The sequence below is a fragment of the Haliotis asinina genome, chromosome 8, assembly GCF_037392515.1.
Source record: "Haliotis asinina isolate JCU_RB_2024 chromosome 8, JCU_Hal_asi_v2, whole genome shotgun sequence".
Classification (NCBI taxonomy): Eukaryota; Metazoa; Mollusca; class Gastropoda; order Lepetellida; family Haliotidae; genus Haliotis; species Haliotis asinina.
The window spans coordinates 25794278-25819812 of record NC_090287.1 but is presented as its reverse complement, the minus strand read 5'-3'; the positions used below and the strand labels follow the sequence as shown (position 1 = coordinate 25819812).

The 25535-nt window shown below is 38.1% G+C and overlaps 1 protein-coding gene across 3 annotated transcripts in view; it reads left to right on the top strand.

The window, feature by feature from the left end:
* The window catches only part of LOC137295367 (nuclear migration protein unc-83-like), a 134407-nt gene extending 109605 nt beyond the window's left edge, over nt 1-24802 (top strand). For all 3 annotated transcript variants that reach the window (XM_067826688.1, XM_067826690.1, XM_067826689.1), the window contains 10 exons: nt 14065-15691; nt 16518-16618; nt 17150-17311; nt 17741-17902; nt 18281-18386; nt 18703-18890; nt 19404-19558; nt 19900-20077; nt 20593-20879; nt 21207-24802. In XM_067826688.1, coding sequence (XP_067682789.1) covers nt 14065-15691; nt 16518-16618; nt 17150-17311; nt 17741-17902; nt 18281-18386; nt 18703-18890; nt 19404-19558; nt 19900-20077; nt 20593-20879; nt 21207-21414 — 3174 coding nt within the window. In that variant the 3' untranslated portion in view covers nt 21415-24802. The remainder of the gene's footprint in view (nt 1-14064; nt 15692-16517; nt 16619-17149; nt 17312-17740; nt 17903-18280; nt 18387-18702; nt 18891-19403; nt 19559-19899; nt 20078-20592; nt 20880-21206) is intronic.
* Nucleotides 24803-25535: the final 733 nt, after the last annotated feature.

The following is a 25535-nucleotide window of genomic DNA, read 5'->3' as shown; positions in this document are numbered from 1 at the left end:
AACACTTTATTCTCTGAGAAACATTTAACTAATTTCATGGTTGATTTTTACTAACAGTAGCAAATGCTTGTGTTGAAAGTGATCGCGTGACAAATACTTCTTGTCCTCTGAAGTGGGGCAATATGACATCAGTCTATTTACATAGTGTCGTTGTGCAGTTTTGTTATGTAGTAACCACTATTTAGACTTGCTCGGGACGACATTTAGCTCAAAGTCTGATTCAGATGATAGTATCAATTTCCGGATTCGATTGAAAAAAGTACCACTTTAAACTAATCCCTGTTTTGAACATAATGTCATTTTACCCTCCTGAACTGCCAAGGTCAATACCAGTAAGGTTGGAATCCTGTTTACATCCTTTAGAGTATACATGCATGAACGATCCACCTGTCTGCTGAGGAAAGATCTCAAAATTAACTCATCAATTTCTTGATTGCAACAAAAGTATTGAAATATCTCAGAATCATTCGGTGTCACGAAGGGTTCACATTTATTGAGGGAATGTATGGTTATGTACAAGTAAAGCGTTGAATTAACACCTCTTTTTGTCAGGTGTAAATCCTTTGATATTTAACAAGGCTCCAATGAGTCAGACAGGGTGTAAACACGTGCAGGCAACTTAGCGTCTGATTTGGGAAGGGCAGTGAGTATGCATGTATTATAGCGTCACTCCACAATAGCTTTCCTTTCATTCTTTGTACCTTACACTCATTTGTCCCAAATTGAACATTTGATTATTGCATTGTGGGATGTCTCTTTGGTCGTTTGTTCATGGGCGTTTTTCATGAACAAACAGTTTTCTGTGGTGCTATGGCGTGAGATTGGAAAAGTTACACATTTGTCACATTCATTTGCATCTAGTGATAATTTTACATTAGATTTATTCTCTGAAACAACTCTGTTATATATCTGAATTGCTAGCTTTGAATGACCTTAAATTTTTCTTGTACCTTTAATTTGATTACCATGATGTATGCTGTACATGTTTTTTCCCCACAGTGATTGTAAGTGTCTGAATCAAGTAAACATTTGTTCGCAGAAGAGACATCACTTTGAAAATTCAACAGATAATTACTAAAACATGTCTACCAGTAAGTTTCAGGACATTATTTGTTTGGTAGTTGATGCATCATTTGCCATTGAGGTCAATTTCTCAGGCAGGTGTTAATTAAGGTTAACTACGGGACAACCCCAAGGTCTCAGCATCCATGCTTGGGTGATCATAGGCCAGGCCTGCACAGTTCAAAGTGTTTCCATAGCGAAATGGGAAAATAAATGTGTCAGAGCTAGGATGCTTCAGTGATTGGTTTAAGTTCTAGCCGCAGGTAAGGGCCTAAAACACAGAACCGGATGATTTATGATTGATTGCATGTCAACGTAAACTGACGCCAGGTTGTGACGACACTTTTTGTCCAAATGAAGAAGACAACTTTTCTATCTGGGTTAGTTACAACATGAATTAACTCAGGTAGGAATATTTTGTTGAATTGTTAATTGGAATGGCAATGGCAATTTATTGTGTTTTAGAGTTTTGCATTTGTTTTTTGAGCCAAAGAATAATTTGTTGAGAAAAGTGAAACATGTTGTATGATGTTGTATACTCAAAATTGTGTTTAAAAGCACTGTAACTGATCATTAACTCAACTCTTTCCAATATCATGCAAGTATGATTTTCATGTGGTTAAGGCTGTGACTTGACTGTAAATTATAGATTTTCTTAGAGTAACTTGTGTCTTATATTAATAACAAAAAAAGACACAAATAACGTTATTTCACGAAGCATGATGTAATGTTAATAAATGATCCGTTTTATATACATGCAATACCAGCAACTGTATGTTTATTATTACTAATTGTTTGCAAAATTTGAAAACAAAATTCCTGGTTATGCATTAGATGACATAATCACTCATCATGGAGCCAACTCTATGTCATAGTGCATTCCAGGATAATAGCATGAGCTGACATTGACATTGGTGTCAGAGGCCATGATGAATCACTGTGCTTGATTCAGGTGTTCTACATGGTCCATGTTGGTGTACTTATATACAGGTAACTGCTGCATACATAACTTACCTTTCTTTTATGACTAAATGTAATTGTTTAAATTGTTTAGAATTTTATGTCCACATTAGTAGGCTTACAAATATTGTTAAACATTTCACAGTGTTAGCACAGAGTTACGTTTACAGAAAGATTGTATGAAGCTTATTTGTCATTGGTCACATGACTACAATGATTTGCCACTTGATTAAAAATATATACCTTATATAATCTGCTGATAAACTGATGTAGATAAGAATCTCAACTTATATCCAAACTTCTAATTTTGTAATGTATTGCACCCTGGTGAACTTTATGTATGGTCAACTGTTTTTATTGGCTGATCACTTGGCCCGATGGCTGAAAACGTGTCACAGTATGGCAACATGTGCAAGTCGATAGCAACCAAACAAATACCTATTTTGGCAAAGGCAAGTTTCAGCTGCTGTTCATGACTAATACAAAAGAAGCTATTCACTTTGAGAAATATCAATATCATTATTATGTCTCCTTCACGTATACAAATTTACATGCATTTATGTAGGAATATTCCTTTGAGTCTGTTCACACATGTTGTCTCTAAAGACATGAAATACTCAGTGCTCAGTTTTCTTATTGATATAACTGCAGAATACAGGGAATCTTTAAGGTGGGAAGTTTAAGGTATGTAGCTTTAAACTTTAATTAAATTCTTAAATTTCATTCTGTGGATTTTTAGAAAATATAAGCAGTTTGGTGGTGATAGTTGTTTTAAAGATTCAAACACCTGGTTTACTGTTATTTTTCCTGAGGATAGGTATCTGTTGTAATAGTTTTGATGATTTCAACACCTGGATTGGTGTTGTTTTTTTCTGAGGATACGTCTCTGTTGATTTGTCTTTCATGTGCTGTAGCACACACCCAGGTAGATAGATTTTGGTCAACAGCAGGTGTATCATTTAACTAGGCAGGGACTTGTATGACTGTTTGAAGGAGTACTGACCACAACATTCTCTCGTTATTGAACCATTTCCCTAATGACCATCAGTTAACCATACCTTCGACTCTTCCAAGTCAGTGCTAATTTCCTTACCACTACACATTAGGGTCTGTAAGTAGATAGTCCGTCTATGTAGGGTAACTTAACACTGAGATGCTAATGTTGAAATTTGTGAGTATGTCACGACCTATTTGCCACCTAGTGTCCAGTGATCCGGCTGTGTCCTCTGTCATTGGTCATGTGTGCTGACGGCATCTTTACGGGATGTAATAGAGAGATGCAGGAAGTTAGGATAAACACAGGGACGCGATAGCCACTGGCCAGTGTGTGTTTGGGTGTTCTGGACCGGTCTGTTAAACTCAGTGTGGATATGATGAGATCAATATGGTTAAACATAGAAGCTAAGTCGTCGTGACTGGCGAGGTAGAGTTCAGGTGTTGCAGGTGGATAGGCTCATACCTCACTCAACACTGATCAGGAAACGTCACTCCATTGTCCATCACTCATCACTCCAGTATGTCACACAGGCAAGTTGGAACAGCTTTCAGCGTTCAGTGCTGTAAACCTTTTACTCCATTGTTCACTTTACAAAGTTTGTTTCATGAAATGTAGAGGGTTGACATTTGTGTGGGAGCATTGTGGATATTATTTATCACTTTCTATTCTGAATGTAAGTTTTCTTCTTTCATAAAATTTGAGTTCAGTAGCCCAAGTGTGGTGTGCATTTTAAAAGTTCTAATCACACTCTCTCATTGATCTTGAATAGCTTTAAGTCAAAGAATATTTCTTCTTATGTCTCTGATAGGTTTGGTGGAAAGTCAGTTAAGATGAAGGTGGTTGGTTGTTTTGATCAGCAGGCATGCTTGACCTTACTTGACTCTGACATCTGGTCATCAGGATATCCATGGCCCCCAGCTGAAATATGATGACATGTAAACTTCAAGTTTTTATGTTTATGGTCAGCTTCTCAGAGGTCAGATTCTTACATCAAATAGTTACGTCATCCAAGTATTTGATTGGGAGATAACACTTTGGGTGTGATCCTAGTCAGCAGAGGACTTGGAGGAGAGAAGATGGCTTACAATATATGCACATCTGTTGCCCGATAGCAAATCAGGACAAAACTATGTAGGTTTGTACATTCTGTATAATTTCTTTGATACCACTAAAAGTGAATTTTAGGTCTCAGTTTACTTTTAAAAATGTATAGTTATATTTTGTAGATTAAACAAATTCTTATTTCTTCCTTTTATTTGTTATTGTATATTAAGTTGCATATCTTTACTATATATACTTCATCTAGTGTCTTGATTTAGAAATAGAAACAGTAATTTATCAACAGTATTGCTATCCATATTGATCATGCTATGTTAGATATATTATCATAAGTATGCATAGATAAAATATAGTGTGCAGATCAAAGTTTGATTGGGAGATGACTTTCAGTCGGTGACATGAGCCGTTACATCATGGTGTGATAAGACTTGAACAACTGAATGTTGGCGACTAAACTTGTAGACTGCTGTTTGCAATATGTGTTTGATACATTTGTGGTCAACGTCACCAGACAATTTGAATTTGTTATATATTGCTGTACAAATTGATGTTGTCAATAATAAGGTCAATACAAGCATATAGTACTGATATAATGACTATCACCTGGACCCTGGTTCATGCCTCGGTGCTTGTGTTAATTACAGGTAGATTGGAAGTGGGGATTCCAGCCGATCTGTTTGTCAGTTTCATCAGTGATTGCTTACAGCATTGATTATTGTATATTGTTATGCTGTTGAAGGTCATGGACGAATGAACAGTACTCTTTTTCTAAAAGGCTGTCTGTGCAAGTGACTCACTATTGATTTTGATACAGTATTTTATTTCCAGAAACTTTGCTATTGCATGGAACAGAAGTATTCAGAGACGCTTGCACAGCTTTATGATAGGAATGATCTTTGTTCATGGGTTTCATGTAACACAAAAAAGGAAGTATGTATTTTTCTTTTGTGTCTTAGAGCAACATTACCTTTGGAGGACTTATGAAAATGATTTATAAAAAGGTCAATATTTGTTTTTCTTTTGGAATCTGAGTGCAAAATTAGCATTGGAGAACTAATCATAATGATTTATGAAAAGATAGATATTTAAAGTTACCGGTGGGGTTTGGTTTTTTTGGGTGGGGAGGTTGTACAAAATAAAAGTATGATTTAAAAAAAAAAGACTTGAAGTGAATTAAGATTTTGTTCTTTCTGACTCATTTCCTATGGAAGGTGAGCATGGAGATGTTTAGGTTCAATAGACTTAGTGTTTGAGGATACTTGCTGTGAGTCCGCAATCATTGTATGAGTATATGTCTAACCAAGCACTTTGTCAGTGTAAAACCAACAGCTTCAAGGAGAGGGTAGCTTTAAGTAGATAAGTAAATAGGTAATGGCTGACTGAAAAGGAAATGGCCACTGTATGTCAACAAGGTGTGGAGACTGCTGTTGCCAGATATGAGGTTTATGTAAGCAGACGGCAGGGAAGTTCAACTGCTACAGGTTATAGTAGGGTAGCAGTGTTTTTGTGTTCTAATGGAACATTTCAAATCCGTGTTTCGTTCCATTCTGGGTACTCTGGATATTCATAGGTTACTACTCAGGGGAAGTTACAGCATGCTCCTCAACTATTTCACATTGCTATAGTAAATCTGTTATATGATAACAGATTTACTGTTGAATATGAAATATATGTGTTCTTTGACATCTTTAGAGTGCCAAATATAATATTGTTTAGATAGAATAAAAGTGATTTATAGCCCAAACTGCTTTCTGTACGAAAAAGTGATTTATAGCCCAAACTGCTTTCTGTACGAAGCAGTCTGGATCACTTGTTACGTTAGAATAATTGTGATGGTGTTTGATGTTCAGCAACTGCTGGCCATTTGATTTATTTTCTCTTTTGTTTATGTTTACGGTTAATTAATCTTTGAATCCTGGCCTGAATTCAACAAATGTGGTTCAAGTTGTGTTGATTTTTATCCATATTTGTTCATTTTGTCTGTCATCTATCCTGCATGTCATGACATGTAATGATGGATAATGATGAAGTAGACATCATGTAGCCATTTATGTGTAAAAAGTGTATTTTATGATGATTGATGAACAGTGCTATCAAGATTGCCTTCCATGCTTATTTGATCATTTGTTCATCCACCATGGTTGATAGAAGCATATGACCCTCCCATGCCATCCCCATTGGTTCCTTTTCAGCATGCTGGAATAATGACCTTCTGTCTGCCTTCCCAGGAGAAACTTGATTTTGTATTGTAAGATGATACGCCTCATATCACACCCATCAACTACATGACATGCCAATATTAGATATATATCCCAGACCACACTGCCAGTGAATCCCTTATAACATACACATGAAATACATTCCACTTGTCTATATCTCTGGCTGCTGTGACATGTGTTGACCAATCATGACCACCAAAGCTTCATCTCAGGCAATGGAGGGAGATTGGTTCATCCAGTGGTCAAACGGTCATTACTGACTTGAAAGCACCCCCTGTCGCAGGTGAAGCGGGTTAATCAATGGTAGTGGAGTAATCATGGCAGTGTATGTTCCTGAGGTGTTGAGGCCAGGTAGGGTAAACACTGTAATTAGTGACAGACAATGCAGGAGGTAATTAACTGAATGGGAAATAGATCCAGTTGTGTAGATAGATACCATTTGTAAGATTTATGGCAAGGAAATTGCTAAGTTGACCAGCTTATGGATTTGTTCAACTTGTTGTGAGCTTCTGTAGTGATAAGCATGTTATGTGCCTTCCTTGTTACTGTTGTATGAAAGACATGGAAGTACTCTGTCGGACAGCTGGGATTGTACCTCAGGAATAGCACAGATTTTTCTGGATTCCCAATTCTTCAGTGATGGAATAAGTTGATCCAACAGTGCATGAAAGTGAGATTGCTACCAATCACTCCCTTTCTGGGAATATGCTAGGCCATCAGGTAAGCAGCCTGAAAGTATATGGAACCTTCTTTTATGTAATCAGGTTTATATTTGTGAAGCTGTTAGCACCATGTTTTTTGTGATCACAGTCATAGGCATCTTATGTGGGATCTGTTCCCTCCTTTGTGAAAGGAGCCCCTTGATGTTAGCACTATGCACTGTTTTAAGTCAGTGATAAGCATGGGAGTTTTGATTGTGGCTGAGATGGTATTGTGTCCAAGCCCCCTTTTACGAATCAGTAAAGTGATTGTAAGTCTCTTAGATAACCTTAGTCCAGTGTTAAAGAATGCGAGTTAAGGTTAACCTTAGTTAAGGTTGATTTGTGAAAGGAGCCCCTTGATGTTAGCACTACTACTGTGTTAAGTCAGTGGCAAAGTATGGGAATTTTGATCATTGCTGAGATGGTGTTGTGGAACAACTGTATGTCAGTATTGGTTACTACTATGGTGAGTTTGGTGTGTTTGAGGGGAATTATCCTGATCAGGTTCAGTGGTGTCAGGTTTCACCTTCTGTGCACAGTATGTCACTGAACAAAACTTCTAAAAACATCTGGCTTTCATGTCTTTAGTTCCCTTCCCATTTTACTGAGAATAACATCAAGATAAATCCCAATCATTGTCAACCCATAGCAGTTTGAGAAAGGGTTTGCATTGTATGTTCCACTTTAGCAATACCATTGAAGACTGGGGAATTGTATTCAATAAGTTGAATATTGCTTTTGCTTGTCAAGAAATCATTATCCTGCTAGATGGTCCATTACCTTCTGTATTGATGAACAGAGCATGAAACTGATCTTTGTCAGTGTCATCATTGCCAGCCATGATTGGCTTCCTGCTCACTGATCACTTGTTAACGCTGACTTACGTCCAGTCTAATACGTAGGTTGACTCCTTTGGTCCAGCATATGGTCAGCTGAGCTGGACCAATTGGGTTTGACACTAATTCAATCCAGTGCACACTGCTGTTTCAAGATTGGTATTGATCCAGTCGATCCTTCCGTCATTGACCGAAGTTGATCAAAATGGCCACCACATATAATTTGGGCATCATTTAGCTCTATATGCCTTGGCTATGGTATGAATTATAGAAATTATACAAACATTGTGCTCTCGGGAAGCTGACGCTAATTTTCCAATTTATTGAATGGAATATTTAGTCAGAGACTTGACCTACTTGTTGGTACTTGGAATGCAGAGCTGCAAAGACTCGGACTATGGTGATGCCAGAGCCACCTGGTGTTAAAGAATGGAATTATGATGGGCAGGGTTAATTTTCTGATTGTAAGGATAATGCTAAAGGAAAAGATGTGGTTGAAGTTTGTTTACTGCAGGTTGTACCATTAACAGAAGTTTAGATCATAGTATGTGAAAAGATTTTTTAACTCCATCATTATCATTAAGTATAATGCTTGATCTATGAAAAATAGATGAGAAAATCTACAGAAACCTATTGCTTGTTAAATTGAGTTTGAAAAAGGACAATTTACACAAACTTGGCCAAATATCGTCAAAACTCTCAGTTTTAATTATTCAGAGAAAAAGGATGATTGTTTTTAACGAATCAGGATACCATTCAAGCTTTCATGACCGAGCCATACACAGGCCAATGTTTAAGTTAATAGGTCAGTGACAAAGCTTCCATAAACACAGACCAACACTGTGAAATTCTGTATCCAATTTCCTGCTAAATTTAGCTAAAGCTGTTATACGGGTAATTAAATTATGTTATTTTTTAGTTAGTTGTACTCCCGGCTCTTCAGGGATTGGTTCAGATGAGGTATAAATACTTAATGATCAGGTGCTAATTTCCCCCCCAGGATCATAAAAGCTGATGCGAGCAAGGAATGAGCAATATTTGTGGGACAGTTGATGCATTGTGTTGAAATCAGGATGGTGAATAGAGACCACAACAATGTTAAATAGTAGGGTAAAGAATATTTACAAGTGTGTATCAGTACTCCATGATGTTCTGGCAGATTTGTACACTGTTACATATTCTACCATGACTTCAGTAAACACTGGATTGTGATTGGTTAATCAAAGTCTTCAGAGTTATATAATCACGTTATATACCTCTGATTTTCCAATACATTATGCATTTGTATAAAATCTGAATAATGTGGTTATGGCAGAATGGAAATGAACGTACGGTTTTGGAAAATCAGAGGTATACAGCAAAATTATAATAGCTCTAAATTTTGCATTTAAAACCTCACGCTACGCGTTCAAATTTTGAGCTACTGTAATATAATTTTGTTATATACCTTTCATTTTCCAACACAGTATGATTATCTCCTAATTGTAAATGTTTACTATGATATATTATATATAAATTTGTGGTATATATTTTCTCCTTCCCACTCACTGGAGAATAATTTTTGTTTATTCATATACAAAGACATGAAGTTCCATATTTAGCTGGTGTTTGCTCATAATGAAATATAACTGTTCAAATCCCAACATCCTTTCATGTGCCCGTCTTAGCTGACAGAAGAATCGTCATAAATATCTTTGACAAATGTTCCCTAGTCTTTAGTTCTTGTCAAACTGATCTGAGTTTTCATATGAATTAAATTTCTTTTATATAATATGATTGTTTTACATTTGCTTCTCATAAATGAAATTCAAGCCAAGTGAGATTTGCTAAAGGTGTTCTGATTGGCTAGACGACATGCCACACAACCACACTTATCATTCTCACACCTGCTGTTTTGGATGATAGAACTCATCAAGCAGTGGTGTATTACTCAACATCCCAGAGAAACACTCTCATCAAGGAGGATTAGATTACCCAACTTCCCAGAGGACACCTGAAACAAGATCAACTGCTGTCTAATCTAGTTCCATGGCCCAATATGTCACCAGCCCAGCCAACACTGTCCCTGTTAAGTCTAGCAGCCAGCCAGGCTCTTGTGACAGCTGGCCTAAGGGTTCATGTCCCAATGTACCCTATATATCCTTGGGAACATGCCTGTATGACACCAGTCTGTCCTTTATAATTCCCTAGAAACATGCCCATGTAGCAAGCCTGTCGACTATCCAACTATCAGGTACAGAAGTTATCAGCTTCACACCTTCACTGAAAGTAATGATGAAACTAGATGTCTGCTGAGTGTATGTTTGACCGCTACAGATGAAAGTCCTGGGTGACAGCATGGTCTTTATTGATAAATGTGCGTTTCCTCCTGAGCACTGGAGGTTGGAATGAATCTATTCAAAAAACATATGACATACAAAGAACGTACTGATGTGTCTGTCTTGCAGACCAATGTCCCGAGGTGTTGATGATATACTGGATAAAAATAGTTTGGGATATATGTAACTTTTGAAACCATGAATTATGATGTACTCACTGACACACTGATAAAATATCATTCATAAAAATACCAGTATCCTTAACTTTTTTGAGCCAGTATATAATGTGTCTAGTAAGGCATAGATCATCCACTGTCTCAACTCAGTGATAGGATACACAATATCCTTCATCCTGTATCATTAATCTCTGAATCAGATATAATGACTGACATTCTAGCATTATTAATTGGGGTCCATTTTGATCCAGTTTCATGGATAATTAAAACTTCAAAAAAGATTATTTCCATTGTTCTGTGCTTCATGAAAAAATGAAGCTTTATCTAAACCTGTGCTTTGTGAATAAGAATTCAGGGCTTCTTTCATGAAGCAGTCTTTCCTAAGGTTAACCTCAACTCCCATTCTTAACAGTGCAGTAAGGTTACGTTAGTGACTTACAGTCACTTTCGTGCTTTGTGAAAGGAGGCCCTGGACAATATTCCAGTCATGTTTTCTTGGCACAGGGTCATATTGAAGTCATCGACATAGTGATGGTACAAATTCTCAATATGTTTAGTTGACACATAAAAAACAAGATATTGTTTTGAGTATGCCCAATGAGTAAATTCCTCCTTAAAAATAAATATGCCATCTATGGTAAAACATTATAAAGACAATTTTTTCTGCATGATGTTCTACGTATAGTTTTATTTCTGGAAGCATGTAGTTGTATTTATGCTGTGTCAGATGGGAAACTTTCATGCAGTGACTGTACTCTACACGAATAATCAATGGTGATCCATGTTTCTCTGCCCTGTCTGTGTATTGAGGATTGCTGAGTATTTCAGTGCCCTCTGCATCGTGTGTACAACGTCCTCCAGAAGGTTGTTACAGCGTGGCAGGGGACAAACATAACTGACACTCATCAAACAGCTAGCATACTTTGTGAGAAGCTTATCGATTAGCTGCATGGAATCTTTTCTACTAAACATCATGTTTTAGACATTTTCTCAATATAAAAAGCACAAAACATTTGACAGTTCAATTAGTTCTTATCACTCAGGTGTTAATTGAATTTCTAGCAATGAATTCATCATTTAGATAGCATTACAGGTATATAGTATGAATAGGCTTGAGGTATGATTGACCTATACTGAAACATCATTCTCACTCTCAATAAAGAACCGGTTTTCCATACATTGTTATCCTTCCTTAGAACATCACAACTTCAATGTCCGTAATTGTTTGGTTAAAAAATCTGTACAACTTGATAAAATATTAAAACTACTGCTCACATGAAAAACACATAGAGTTCATACACCTACTGAACTCTATGATATTCAGACTAGAACTAATTGTTACAAGCAAGACATTGCCACCAGCTTGTATAACTGAAGCCCAAGCACTAAAAGGTTCTTGGGGCAGTATGACACAGCTTTCTTTGAGGACAATGTAAGTAATGATGTGGAAAGAAGATAAGAAAAAAGGGTATTTCTTCTCTATTTGTTTTTCCATCAGTTGTGATACCATCAGTCTCTCTGACGAGAATTCACTCACACAATGTGAGTAATTGACAAATATGTGTACTGGGTGTAGAACACCTCATCAACCTAGTACAAGTAAACAATCATCACAACAACTGTAATTTCATAATCCTCCTGATCAATGTTCAACATCCGCTTCACGCAACTGATTGACAATCTGGCACTGAACATTAACCAACAAATAACGTCTCCCACACACTTAATGCCCTACTGTATTAAACACATTTCACAATGTAGATAAGAAATTCTCTTGTTAAAATGAAACATATACAGTCGAATTGCTGGGGACCAAGTAATGAATTCGACTTATTCTAGACATAGGTATGTCTATGATAGTAGAAAAAAAGGATGGGACCGACCTGTGGTAATATTTGAGATGCTAGCATTCGACCATCAGGATTTGACGTTAACTGCCACAATGAAATTCAGAACCTTGACTTCTTCTTTCTTTGTATGGAGATAAGAAAAACTATTCACGAGTCACTGATCAGTACATATTGTACATTTCTAGATCCTCAATTTGTAGCAATAATACACCATTTTCGTAAAATGTCTATAGGCAGGCAATATAAGAGTTGAAAATGATTCTCTGTTATATCATTGCTTCAAACAGTCATCTCAATTTTCAATGCAAATTCAGCCTATGTTCTTGAATTTCAGAATGATGCAGAACAGATATAGTACAGTATATTTTACCATCTCAATCAACAACTGTCATCCAAACATATATCAGCAGCTTATGTTTTGGCAATTCCTACAGGGGCAGAAGTTAACTGATCACTTAGAGTATACACTGCTATCTCAAAGACACCCATGTTAGCTTTGACTAGACAGCTATCACTCCAACACCTGTTATTATGTACATATGAAATATTGATGTGAAAATGCCATAAAACAGTCGAGTGGTTCTGGCGAGTTTCAGGTTGCTCCAGTTATCACGGAATGTCAACAATTGGTCACATGACAATAAAAACCAGTCATGCACAACCTTACAAGGACCTACGTCAATTCACAGAGGCATTCAATTTCAAAGGCATCTCAAACTTAAAATCAATAGTCAACTACTGTCTCAATCTATCTTGAACCTTCAGAAGCATAAACGAATGAAGTGAGCGAGTATGGTTTCATGCCACTTTTAGCAAGATTCCAGCAAGGAACACCAGAAATGGTTTCACATACTGTACCTATGAGAGGAATCAAAACCGTATTTTCAGTGTGAGGAGGGGATGTTTTAACCATAAGACTACAGCACCACGCCAAACATATGAAGCATGCATGTGAAAATGTTTGCAAAGGTGTGTTATTCAATACATACCATGAACAGAAGTTTGTGTTTCGGTTTTGCTGAGTCCAGACAATGTTTGCACTGAGAGCAGATAATTAAGAAGCAATCAATTGTTTCTTATGACGCAGCATGACAGATCAAATGATACACATGATCCAGCGGGCAGCAATGGGTGAGCGTGAGCCTGACTACTTTAGCAGCCTAAGTTAAGCATTACTGATAAGAGTTTCTGATCACAGAGAAAGCGTTAGCTGGAGCTTTGATGTTTACTCCACTGTCCTTTGTGTTTTCACTTGAATGTGTTCAAGAATTGGAGAAAGCAGAATTCCACTTTGATTACTGGGAACAATTTGAGTGCAGTTTTGTTTACAGATAAAAACATCCATTTCATCTAGATCATAAAGACTTATCTTAGAGATGATTTTGGTTGGTTTCTTGTTTAACACTGCACTCCGCACTATTCCAACTATATAGCAGTGACATGTGAATAATCAAAGTAATCCAGACAATCCAGTGATCAACAATATGAGCACTTATCTAAGCAACTGTGATAATGACGTGTGTTAACCAAGTCATTGAGCCGGATGACCCAATCCTGATTGTCAGTTCTTACGACAAGCATTTTTTTTTTTTTAAATTCAAACCAGGAACTTCATGTGTCTTGGTGTTGATGACACTGGAGAAAATATATACAGCTAGTGTGAACTCAAAATACAAATACAAATACAAATACAAATACAAATACAAATACAAATACAAATACACAAATACACATTCGATCCATCATGGAAAATGTTCTGAACTGTTATATTCTACATATTGACACTAAAATTTCCAATGAATTCTAATAATGTTATCAATCAAGTGTTGTGTTGTTATGCTTATAAATGCCTCTCAAAGTAGTCATGATTTTCTGTTTGTTTTCAGGGTAACAATGGCCCAGGTTTCCACTTCAATGGTCACTTCAACCTCTCAGCCCTTGAGGAGTCCCAAGGCAGTGAGAATGGCAGCAGACAGGATGTGAGCAGCTTTCTGGGAGATAGTGAGGACGACAGTCTTCCTTACCTGGGTGGACGCCCGGAGAAGTTGACAGAAACCCCACACCGGCTGGACATCACAGATCGCAGTCTGTCCTGCAAGCTATCCTTCCTGGACAAGAGCAGCGGAGACAGTGCCAACATTAGTGAGGCGGAGTCCAAGATGGAGGACTCTCTGGCCTCTCCTGACAGCTTGGAGTTGCCTCAGAGCAGCGATGGTGAACTGGATCCAGGTATTCGCTTTATCTACAAGCAGGAAAACAAGGATATTGGATACAGTAGTGAGAGTTACTCCAATGATGAGATAGAGCTGATGCGACTGCAGAGTCTCATGGAGGATAAGTTCCCAGGAAAGTGTGAGGTTGCTAGTGATTCACCCTTCCTGAGTGATGTGACCACCAGAGGGCGCCCCAAGAAGGAGTATTATCGTATGGTGTCTGTGGATGTAGACACTACGGATAAGACTGATAATGATGATGGAACTGACACAGGTAACCAGGATGTGAGTGAAAGAGCCGCTGGGAGTGATGACTTGTTTAAAGTTGAAGTGACCAAGCAGATATTGGTTGAAACTACAGAGAAGTATACAAGATGGACAGAAAAATTTGAGATTGATCGTCATAATTGTAATGCTTTGCTGCAGCCAAGTCAGTCAACAAGTGAACAGTCTGAGTTTGAGAACAACAGTGAGACCAAGGACAAGATTCAGTATCTGATTGACAAGGCAGAGGATTTGGTCCGTGCTGGTCCAAAAGTGATTCATACTTCCACGCCAAAGGTACATGAGCGGAAAACACCAGAGAAACAGGTCAGATCTGTTGGTTGTAATACAGTGATCATCAGCTCGTGTGATGCAAGTGCTGAAGATACAGACAATGAAAGTTCTACGGAAGAGTTCTCAACAGCAACAGATGAAGCTAGTGAGAAACAGTTCGATAGTGTGATCTGTCTGGATTATACTTCAGACTCTAAAAACACCAGCCGTGAAAATGTGGCTCTATCCCCTATCAATTCCTCCCCATTGTTTGAGAATGTCAGACTACGCAAGCAGCAGTCTGGTCCACGCAGACTCAAAGACCGTCCATGGAGTGTTGTGGAAATGCAGGAGTTCTCACGGAACTTAGAGTCCCAACCGTTTTCCACTTCTGAGAGTGCCATTGATCGTATGATACTCAGTAAAACTGACAGCCCCAGCTCCCCTCCTCCTTCTTTCCTTTCCCAAAGGCAAGCCGCTACATTCCCGCGTGAGAAGAAAACCAGTCGTGAGATGCGGCGATCATTCTCTACCTCAGAGCAAAGTTCCCCTCGAGGTGCTAAGCGGAAACTACGCTATTCCTCCCAGAATGACACCCTCCTATGTTCCAGAGCAGCTAACATGAACAACTTGGTGCCTTCCACAGACTCTGAAGATGATATCACAAAGCATATTAGTGAAACTGATGACATGGTGGACCAGTTTGAACTGGCTCGTGTCCGATCTAGTGGCAGCAGTGCTGATTCAGATTCAGACACATCAGGTAAGATGGTTATTCCTGGTGCCTGTGTCTGTTATATTGCTGGAATATTAGTAAAGGTGACGTAGAACAAACTCACCCACTACACTTGGTAATTAATTCCTGTGCAAGTTTGAGGCAGATGCCAAAGTCCAAACTACTTTCCCTGGTTGTTCTTTGAAGACTCAGGGGCCAATCTCCACATGGGCACAATGTGTGAAGTCCATTTGTGTGATATTTGCTGGAATTTTGCTGAAGCTACGTAAAGCCAAACTCACTTGCTTGAGGCAGAAGTACCCACTACTAGTGGTTCCAGTAACACTAGTGAATACTGAGAATCTAGGATTTGCACAGTGTGTGACTTGGCTGATGGTGTCAGAACGTCTTTCTGGTATGGGGCAGTGATCATGATGTTAACTGTTGAGTTGTATGGTTGAGATTTTGATTTGTAGGTTATCATGTTTAGACTGTCCCAGTTCTGCAAAGTGATTTTTGTGATTTGGGAGATGCATCTGTTATACTTTAAAATAGATAGGCAGTTGCTGAATGGCTTGATCTCATTATGAAATGAGGCCCTGTTGATGATATTAGTTGACTGACAGGCGGGTGGCTGGTTTGTTGTTTAACGCCACACTCACAAATCTTCCAACTTCATGCCAGCAATCTTTGAATTATTGAGTCTGGACTAGACATTCCAGTGATCAGAAGAATGAGTATCAATCTAGCCAACATACAATTATTGAAATTAAAAAGGTCCATCAGATACAAAAAAATTTTGCAGAGAATAACCAGAATATTAGTGTCGTATGTCAATATGTTTGGACACTAATGTTCTTTTATGCCATCCCAGATGCCTATCTGACCCCTTTGGTTGAACCCCTGACGTCTGATAATGAGGACGTCCTGAACAGCACTGGCTCCTTCTCAGAAAATGCATGGGACAACTATCAGGTAGGTGGAGTACAGATCCACCGGGTACAAATCATGTGCAACTTTCTGCCTATGCCCAGTCGGTTCGGTCAATTTGTAGATACAGGTTTGGAGTGGTCAAATCTTACGTTATCAGAATATGTCAACAAAAATATGTAATAAACCAATTAGATGAAATGCTTAATTTAGAAGCATTAAAGATGATTACTTAGATGATGCAATAAGTGGTATCAGAAGAAGCTTACTTCATGGGTATTGGGGTCATGCAGATGTTCAAAGGGAGATAACTATATTACACCGAAAGAAATTGTCAGCCATGTTTGAAATGAGTAAAGCTTTTGTTGTCCACCACTGCCATTAATGTTTATGTGAGGACAAGGATGTGTAGGGGAAACAAACATCCCATGACATAGTCTCCATGTTGCAAAGTTACTGTGTGCTGAAAGGGTTAACATTGTTGTCTGCCTGCAAGTATTGGATATGTCATCTGCTTGCAAGTATTGGACGTGTTGTTGACAAGAAAAACACTCAGTCATTGCCCGACTTTTCCAGTCCCCGCTGTACCCAGCGGTGTCTGATGACCCAATGGAGGAGAAGCTGCACTGGGAACCCAGCGATGAGATGGAGTTTGATGACGACTTCCTGTTGCCAAACAACAGATCTGCTGCCGTATCTGCTGCTGCTGAGAAGAAAAAAGCTAAAAATAAAATCATGGTGAGAATCTTTTGACAGCACAAAATTTGATTATTCTAGCAAAGGTTTTTAATTCAAATCCAGATTGTTTTTTCTTTTCCAGAAATAAAATCTGGTGCAAGTGTAGGTAGAGGCAGGTTGATTCATTTTAAGCTTCATTAACTAAGCTCGTTATGCCAGGGAAATGAATTTCTTCAGTGGAGTTTGTGCCACTTGAACACTGTTTTAGTATTTGAGTAATGTCAAGGTGTGTTAAATAAACTTTACACATTGTTCACCTCAGGGAAATCCACTAGAATAGGTATGTGTTGAAAATACTTGATTATTTACAAGAGAGTAAATCTAAGATTGGTGCAGATAGCAACAACAACTGTACATAATTAGGTGCTTACACCTTATGTATTGTGATGAATTCAATATTTGATTCAAAATGGTGCATGTTGTGTTCAGATCCCTGCCCCTGCCCAGTACGATGATAGTGACTCTGACATTGAAGACTTCCACTACGTGTTGGACCAGTCGGCTGACCAGTTGAGACTTGCCGACCAATCATTGAAGAAGAAGAGGAAGGACCCAATGGGAACTGGCATCTACCTCAAACCTGCTAAATATGTAAGATCAGGCTTGTTCCGTTCAAGTGTTTGATTAGGACCTATATAGTCGGTTGTCCATGATGTAGTCATTTGGAGTATGTCAGTGGTAAAGTTTCAACGGGTAACCTGTCTGTCATGTCACTAGATGGAATTACTAATAGTCAGTTAGAACTGTTTGCTTATGATGGTTTATACAGTAGGGTGTTTTGAACGGTTTAGTTGATTTGATGTGAACATGCTCTTTTACAAGAGTTAATTTATTTGAAGTGAAGTGGAATGTGCACTTACCTTTTGCGTAACCTGTTATTTCTGAAATATATGTGTTATCAAACAATGAAGCAGATGTTTAACCTTCATCTGATTTCTGTCATTCATGTGGGGTTGTGTTGTGTTGCAGGCTGAGATCATGGCGACCTGTGTGACCAACATCCGGTGTCTAGAGAGCATCAGTCAACACCTGGATCCCACAGATGTGACCATGGATGACTGTCAGCGCATGCAAGGTAGGGATCTAATGGAAGTCCATGTACAGAAAACATTCAGTGAATAAACTTCAGTTTCATAAGTATTAACAAAAGTTCAGATCCAAATAGCAACACAGAACCTTAACCATGATAGTGTAGTACTGTATGCAGAGTTGCTTCCCTTGGAAACTAGCATTCACTTTTAGGTTCTCTGTGATCATGGTCCTGCATTAAACTTCTCTCACTTTTGACCATCATCATTGATTATGGTGAGTCATGATTATGGTGAGTCAAGAAGGTACTTGCTGAAATACAGTTCAGTGGAAACACTTCACTCACTCGCTCCATATTTCAGACATCCTTTATCAGTGGGAGAAGCTTCGAGCACTGGCGTCGGAGCGGCAGTCTCAGTCAACGCAGCTGGCTGGCGTCTACTCCAGCATCAATGAGATGAAGAAGAAGCATGAGGAGATAGAGAGTCTGATGCATACTGACAAGTTCAGCTCTGCTCAGGAATTAGAGGCAGCCATCAATTTGCTCAAGGTAAGGTATTTAAATGGAGACGCTTGAGTCTTCTGTGTCAGCGCAAACTGTTATTTCTAGAGCAACTCTTAAAACTTACTTCATCTTCAAACTATATATATTGAATGGTACCTTGTGTTCATTAAGGATTTAGAAAACATGTTTAATGAGTTTCCAACAGTAACATTGACTTTTAAAATTGAACATGGCGTCCAAAACCTTCAAACTTGACATTATTTTTTAATCCAACTTGGCTCACAGATAGACCAAGTAGTTAATTTGGTGCTTTTGATATTTTGGAATATTTTGGACAAATGCTTTTCAAAATTCCATGGCAACAATTTTCAAACATTTATTCACAACTCAATGACATATTTTCTGTTGTTTTGACATCTAACTCCCAACTTTATGATTACTTTCTTGCCCATTTTCTGTCTTACTGAAAATATGTATGAGACTCATTTAAATGAATGCTGACATGCTCAATCCTTTGTTTTACTCTTGTTAACTCTGATTGGTCCACTGGTCCTGTAGGAGCAGCAGCGAAGTCTCCAGGCACAGAGGGCCGAGGTGGGCGACCTGGAGAAGGCAATGGACATGTTTACTGAGCAGTATCCTGCAATCCCTGTCAACAAATTCTATGTTGAGATCGCAGACATCCAAGAGACAAACATTGAACTGCAGCACAGGTAGGTCATCCATAACTTCTTAATACTAATCAAAATGTTAGAACTTTTTATAAGTATGTGTATATTATCAGTGATGATAGATAGTCATAAGTATTCTAAATTATTATCTGAAAGTATTTGAAATGCAAACATTCTTCATTTTTGAGAAATATGTTAATACTTTAGCCCCCAAAGGACCATGGGTAGGAACAGATTCCATGTTTCTTGTTCCAAGAGTTACTATAAGTGTCAATGGTCCTGCCTAACTAGTTGTGGGTATTCATTATAACGTAACAGTTTTTCTGGCCCTGACTTTAACCTGCAAAATATAAAGTATCCTTGACTGTTTTGTCTGCTTCCAGCCTGCAGCAGCATGTATCAAAGCAGGAGCACACACTGGCAATTTGGTTCGAGTACCTGGAGAGTTGCAGGGAGATGGACCAGCTGCTGTCTCAGGACCGCGATCGTCTGCAGAAGCTGCTGCGTCAGCGTGACAATGGGATCGTTGTGTTGAGGAAGGACCTGGTGAACGAGGTGGAGGTAAGGGCACATGCTCACACTGGTCATGTCTTGAGGAACTGTCGCAAAGACATTTGGTGCTCCTGATATGGGGTTTGCTGCTAGTGACTGGTCTGCTGACGGACACATGCTTAATTTCCTTTACTAAATTAAGATGTAAATTGACATAATAATCGAACTTAAGAGTTATAATAAAACATTGAAAAAAATAGAAAATAATATTTTTCACATACCCTGATTTTAAAGCAGTCTTTGATCCAATGAAATCATCTGTCAAACTTGAAATGGGTGTTGAAAGTGTATTCACATTGGCCAGAGCTTTCATCTTTCTTCGTCACTTAAACTAAAGGATCAAGGAGGTAGTCCAGTGGTTAAAATATTTCCCTGTCATGGCAACAGTCAAGTTTCAGTTTTCCACATGATTAGCGTGTCAAGCACAATTATGGGGTTCCCCAGCATGATATTACTGAAATATTCTCACTCAGTTGCATGGTTTATGCCATATTATTCCAACCTGTTCTGTGTCTATGTTTCAGACACTCCAGTCTAGCTTGTCCGTGTACGAGTCTAAACTGTCCCACCTGCAGAGTCTCCGCAAGGAGCTCCATGGATCATCTGATGAGGACACACAGACAGAGTTCCTGGCCTCCCTGGCCGACATCCGCAACCAGCTGCTGGTGTATGAACAGAACTGTCGCCAGATTCAGCGCAACATCCATGACGAGGAGGATGAGGAGGTGGCCATTGAGGCATCTCAGCTTGGACAGCTTGCAGTATCTGCTGCTGCCCTGCATGAGCATATTGCACGCAGTCGACGGGAATCGTAAGTCACCTTCACATATTTATGTCTGATGTAGGGTATGCTATTTACTTATTCAGTGGTAAGATGTTCATAACTCCCATATTTTAACGTAGACTTACGACTGTCATTGCCCAGAACCTGATTTGGGTTCATTTTAGAGAATTCTTGGCTGGAAATGTCTCCAGTGTTGTGATTGTCACACAAAGTCATCTAAATCAACTTGAATCAGATGGTCTCGGGATGCCAGGTGTAAATAGTATCCAGATGTTTTGTGAATCAGTTCAGATCAGTGTAACTGTCAGCTGTGGCTTGTTTGAGTGACTAAGCTGAGCCCTGTGTTTGTTACAGTGAGAGCGATGAAGTGGAGGCAACTGAAGAAGCCAAAGCCACCAGCACCAGCAGCTGGCTGTCATCGTGCCCAGTACAGGTTGCCGCAGTGATGCTGCTGGCCGGGATCGTGTACTTGTTTGATCCCAGCATCCTTCAGGACATGGCTAACTTCTCTATCAGGATCTCACCAGAGCTGAAATATGTTAACGGTCCTCCCCCAGTCTGAGTGTATCAGTGAGCCAGTCCGAGATCAGAATGCTAGATCCGATCTAGCTCCAGCTCAGGTCCCTGTCGGACCAATGTACAGTTACAACGCCCTCTAGTAGCAGATTAAGACACAGTCTAAATCTGCGGCGTGTCACACAGCTGCCTGGATGTACATAAGATCATATCAGGCAGATAAGTAGAGCAAACAGGGCCAGGCCCCACACAAATGCACACCAAGATCCCATTAAATATATCCAAAGTAAATCAGAATATCCTAGAAAGCGTATCAGAACCAAAATGTAATTCATATTATTAAACACAATATTCGTGACAGATTGGTTACTAAGACTAATAGGGATATATCTTTAGAGTGCATATTGTTGGGGCCTGGATGGATAGATGCGTACAAAGATGTACATACAAATCATACAGCCAGGGGCTGAAAACACTGAATTGTACATACAGTTATCCATGATCACAGCAATCAGCACGACCAGCAGTTGAACGAGTGTTCAGGTGTGTAGATATGGAGCTGATGCAGTGGGCTGGTCAGTCTGACATTGGTTGCTCTCAAAGTTTCTCCTCAGTGGATTCTGTTCACACTAATGTACATTCAGTCAAGTCGGAAGTAATTTGCTACAGGTGTCCGACCTGTGGCTAATGAAACTAGGCTCAGAACCAAAATCCACTCGCAGTGGTACAGTACCTGATGGTACTTGGGTATCAAAATGATACCTATATAACTTGCAATAATTATGCTGCTTGAACGGCAGTTTTCTATACACAAAAAGTTTAATATATGTATACAGTCTTGGTATTTATACAAACATATTGTTTCACTTTCAAGTACTTGTAAATAAGTAAATTATATCTATCAAGATAGGTGCCAACCTATTATTGGGTATGAAACCACACATAATTGAATAGATGAGATAATATGTAAAATAATGTATGTTTGGTAGGAATAAAAGAATGGTTAAAGAAGTGATTTTTACATTGAAAAAATATGTATATAAATCATGTTAGTGGAAGAAATGAAAGCATTTCTTCATAAATGTTTTCACTTTATCATGAACAGTTGGCCTAAAACAGCATAACAATAAATCCCCATGGTTAATATACACTTATTGATAAATGGTGTCTTGACAGTTCTTGAATCGGTATGATCCTGTCCTCAGGATATATGCTGTATTCTATCCGATGTTGGATACTATATGCATGATGCCAAAAGGGCAGTTTATAGTGCTATGATTTCCATGTCCAAATCCAGTGTGTACCTGTCTAGTCAGTATCTGTAATCAAATTTTGGACTTGAAATGTACCTGTGAATAGGCAGCAAACTTTTTATGTGTTTCTGAAATTTTATCAAAATTGTTATTTTGATTTTGATAATTAGATTTGTCTTGACTTTTAAAAAAACTGTTACTGCCATCAAATGGATGAATCATTGCTGAAATATTGTATGCCAGTGTGTTTTGTATTCTTTGTATGAAACACTTTGGTTAACATCATAATTTCATCTATGCTAAATATTGGCATGTATATAATATTATCATGATCAGGAAATCTTTGTGTTGTCACCTTAGTTCTGGTTGATAACACCTTATCACTGTAATGATATCAGAGAATGTGTGGTATCAACAAAATTATTATATTGTTCTCAAAAATGGTGGCAGTCATTCTTGTTATATAAGTTACACATTGATTAAAATATGAACAAAACTGATATTAATTGAGAAATATATAGGGAAGAATACATAATATCAACCTACATAGATACCAAGCCACATTTGAGATTTCATGTTGGATTTTTCATATTGGTATTATTTTCAGGAAATAAGAAAATAACCGGAATATGTGGATATACAGATACATATATCGGTATATTGCCCTGAGTACTGGGAAAATAGCAAATGTTTCTACCGACAGTAATCCTGTCAATGTGAAACAAAGGTCTATCAAGGCGAAATGTTACCATCGTCAGTATACTGTGGCTGTCAATCAGGAAGTGTACAAGATACCAGCAGGTGCTTGTTTGACGTACACTGACAGCGAAATGTACTTATGTATATAGGGTGTTTTGTTGTAATCAACACCTTTCTTTTACACTATAATTCTTGGCAGCAGGGAAATAGATTTGTATTCAAGGAAACACAAACCACATGTAGTATATTCACAAACACAATAATTTTCATCAATGAATTACCACAACTAGGGTTCCTTATCTTTAGGACAGTTGGCTCAGACTAATTCATATCATGATGTTTATCAATTTCTACAACTCTGGGAGTGACATAGTTAATGTGATAAGACTTGTGGTGATTTGTCCACCACATATTAGTATAATGATTCTCAGTAAATGTTACAGCTCTGGTGAGGTATTGATGGGAAGGATGCAGTGTTGTGACTTTCAGCTGTTGTTTACACTCTGTGTGTGTGTGTGTGTGTTGCATTGTTAATTGCTTTGTTTGTTGTCTTGCATTGTGATGCTAACACATAGTCAATAAAATTATTATTTATAGATATTTGATATTTTGTTAAAGCTGAAAATTGGAGCAGCATAAGTGGTTTTGCTTCTAAAGTTCAAATTTCCAGTGTTGATATGATTTTGTAAACAGTCTTGATTAATTTAATTTGATACCGGTTTTCATGAACTTACAATAGTTTTGTGAACTTTGCTTGTTAGATAAGTGAATATTATGAGGACAGACTGCCATTTTGACAACCCAGATTTCTTGATGTCTTCTTGTTAATTAACTTTTTCAGTGAATTGCATTTGCATTTTTACAACACATTGATCGTTGATATATATATACATATATTTTCTTTGTAGACAACTTTTGTACCTCTTGATTAAGTGCCTGTTGAGTTACTCATTTTGTACTTTATTTCCTGTTCCAATTGACAGTTTATTACAGTGTTCATTTTATCTTAATCACTTTTTATATTGTAGTACAGAAAAACATAGAATATTTCAGGTAGAACTTCCTTAACATCTGTATGAGGGCATAAATGGGAATATCTTCCATCTTGTTTCTTATTTTGTAAATAGTTTCAGAGTATGTACTAGATTGGGAATATTTTTTATAGCATAACTCAATATTTACAGATACTCCTAAATATGCTTTGAAAAAAAATAATATGCATGTCACTACTGATGTTAAGGTTTGTAACTGAGGCAGTTTTAACAGGTAAGTGATTTTGTTTCCTGACCAAAATATCACACTAAATGGTGCTATCCCCCAGAAGATGTAGCAGTAGCAGTACACTGCATTGTAATGCTAAACCAATTGTTTGTTCATTCCCTGTCTGGTGCAGTGAATTTGATATGATATTCTCTCTTGAAATTTTTGAGTATTCTTAAGTCTCAAACACATTTAATGGGTAATAAAATTATTTAACCTTTACCACTTCTTTTGTTATTTATCATCATTGTGAGAGTGGTTAGATTTGGTAGTCAGACATAGGGAGCAACAAATTTTCATATCAACCTACAAAATGAAAGAAATATTTCATATTAAGTCGAGGGTTGAAATTGATGAGTAAATGATCTAATGTGTCACAGTGAATGAGTGAGGTATTATGACTCTTTTAGCAATATACTAGCAATATCATGGCCTGAGAGCACCAGAAATGGGTTCACCCACTGTACCTATGTGTTGGTGTGAGCAAATGATTTAACCACTAGACCACGGGGGGGGGGGGGGGGGGGGGGGGGCTTATTTAAAACCGTAAACAAAGAATTGAACATTTATCAGACTGAACATTGTTGGACTAACTCAGTTCAAACATCCATGTTACTAATCTTAACAAAAACGGGATACTGCCAGTTAAAGGAAACGTTCATGTGGTAAACTCGTGCTCTTTGGAGGGAGTGTGTATATATTATATAAGATCATTTATATACTGGTGATGAACGATACTGGAGAGAATGAGATAATAAGGAAGGTGCAAGATGTCAAGCGATCATGTGCGAGCCCAGGAACAAATATTTCTTTATGTTCGTCAGCTTCCCACGACAAGGGAGATAACTGGCTTCAAAAGTTGAAACTGGACTCTCATGATCGATTCGAAGAGGCTTCGGAGATAGATCAAAGGCGCCGACTATACTTTATCAGACGATAATTAGGAGATAAACAT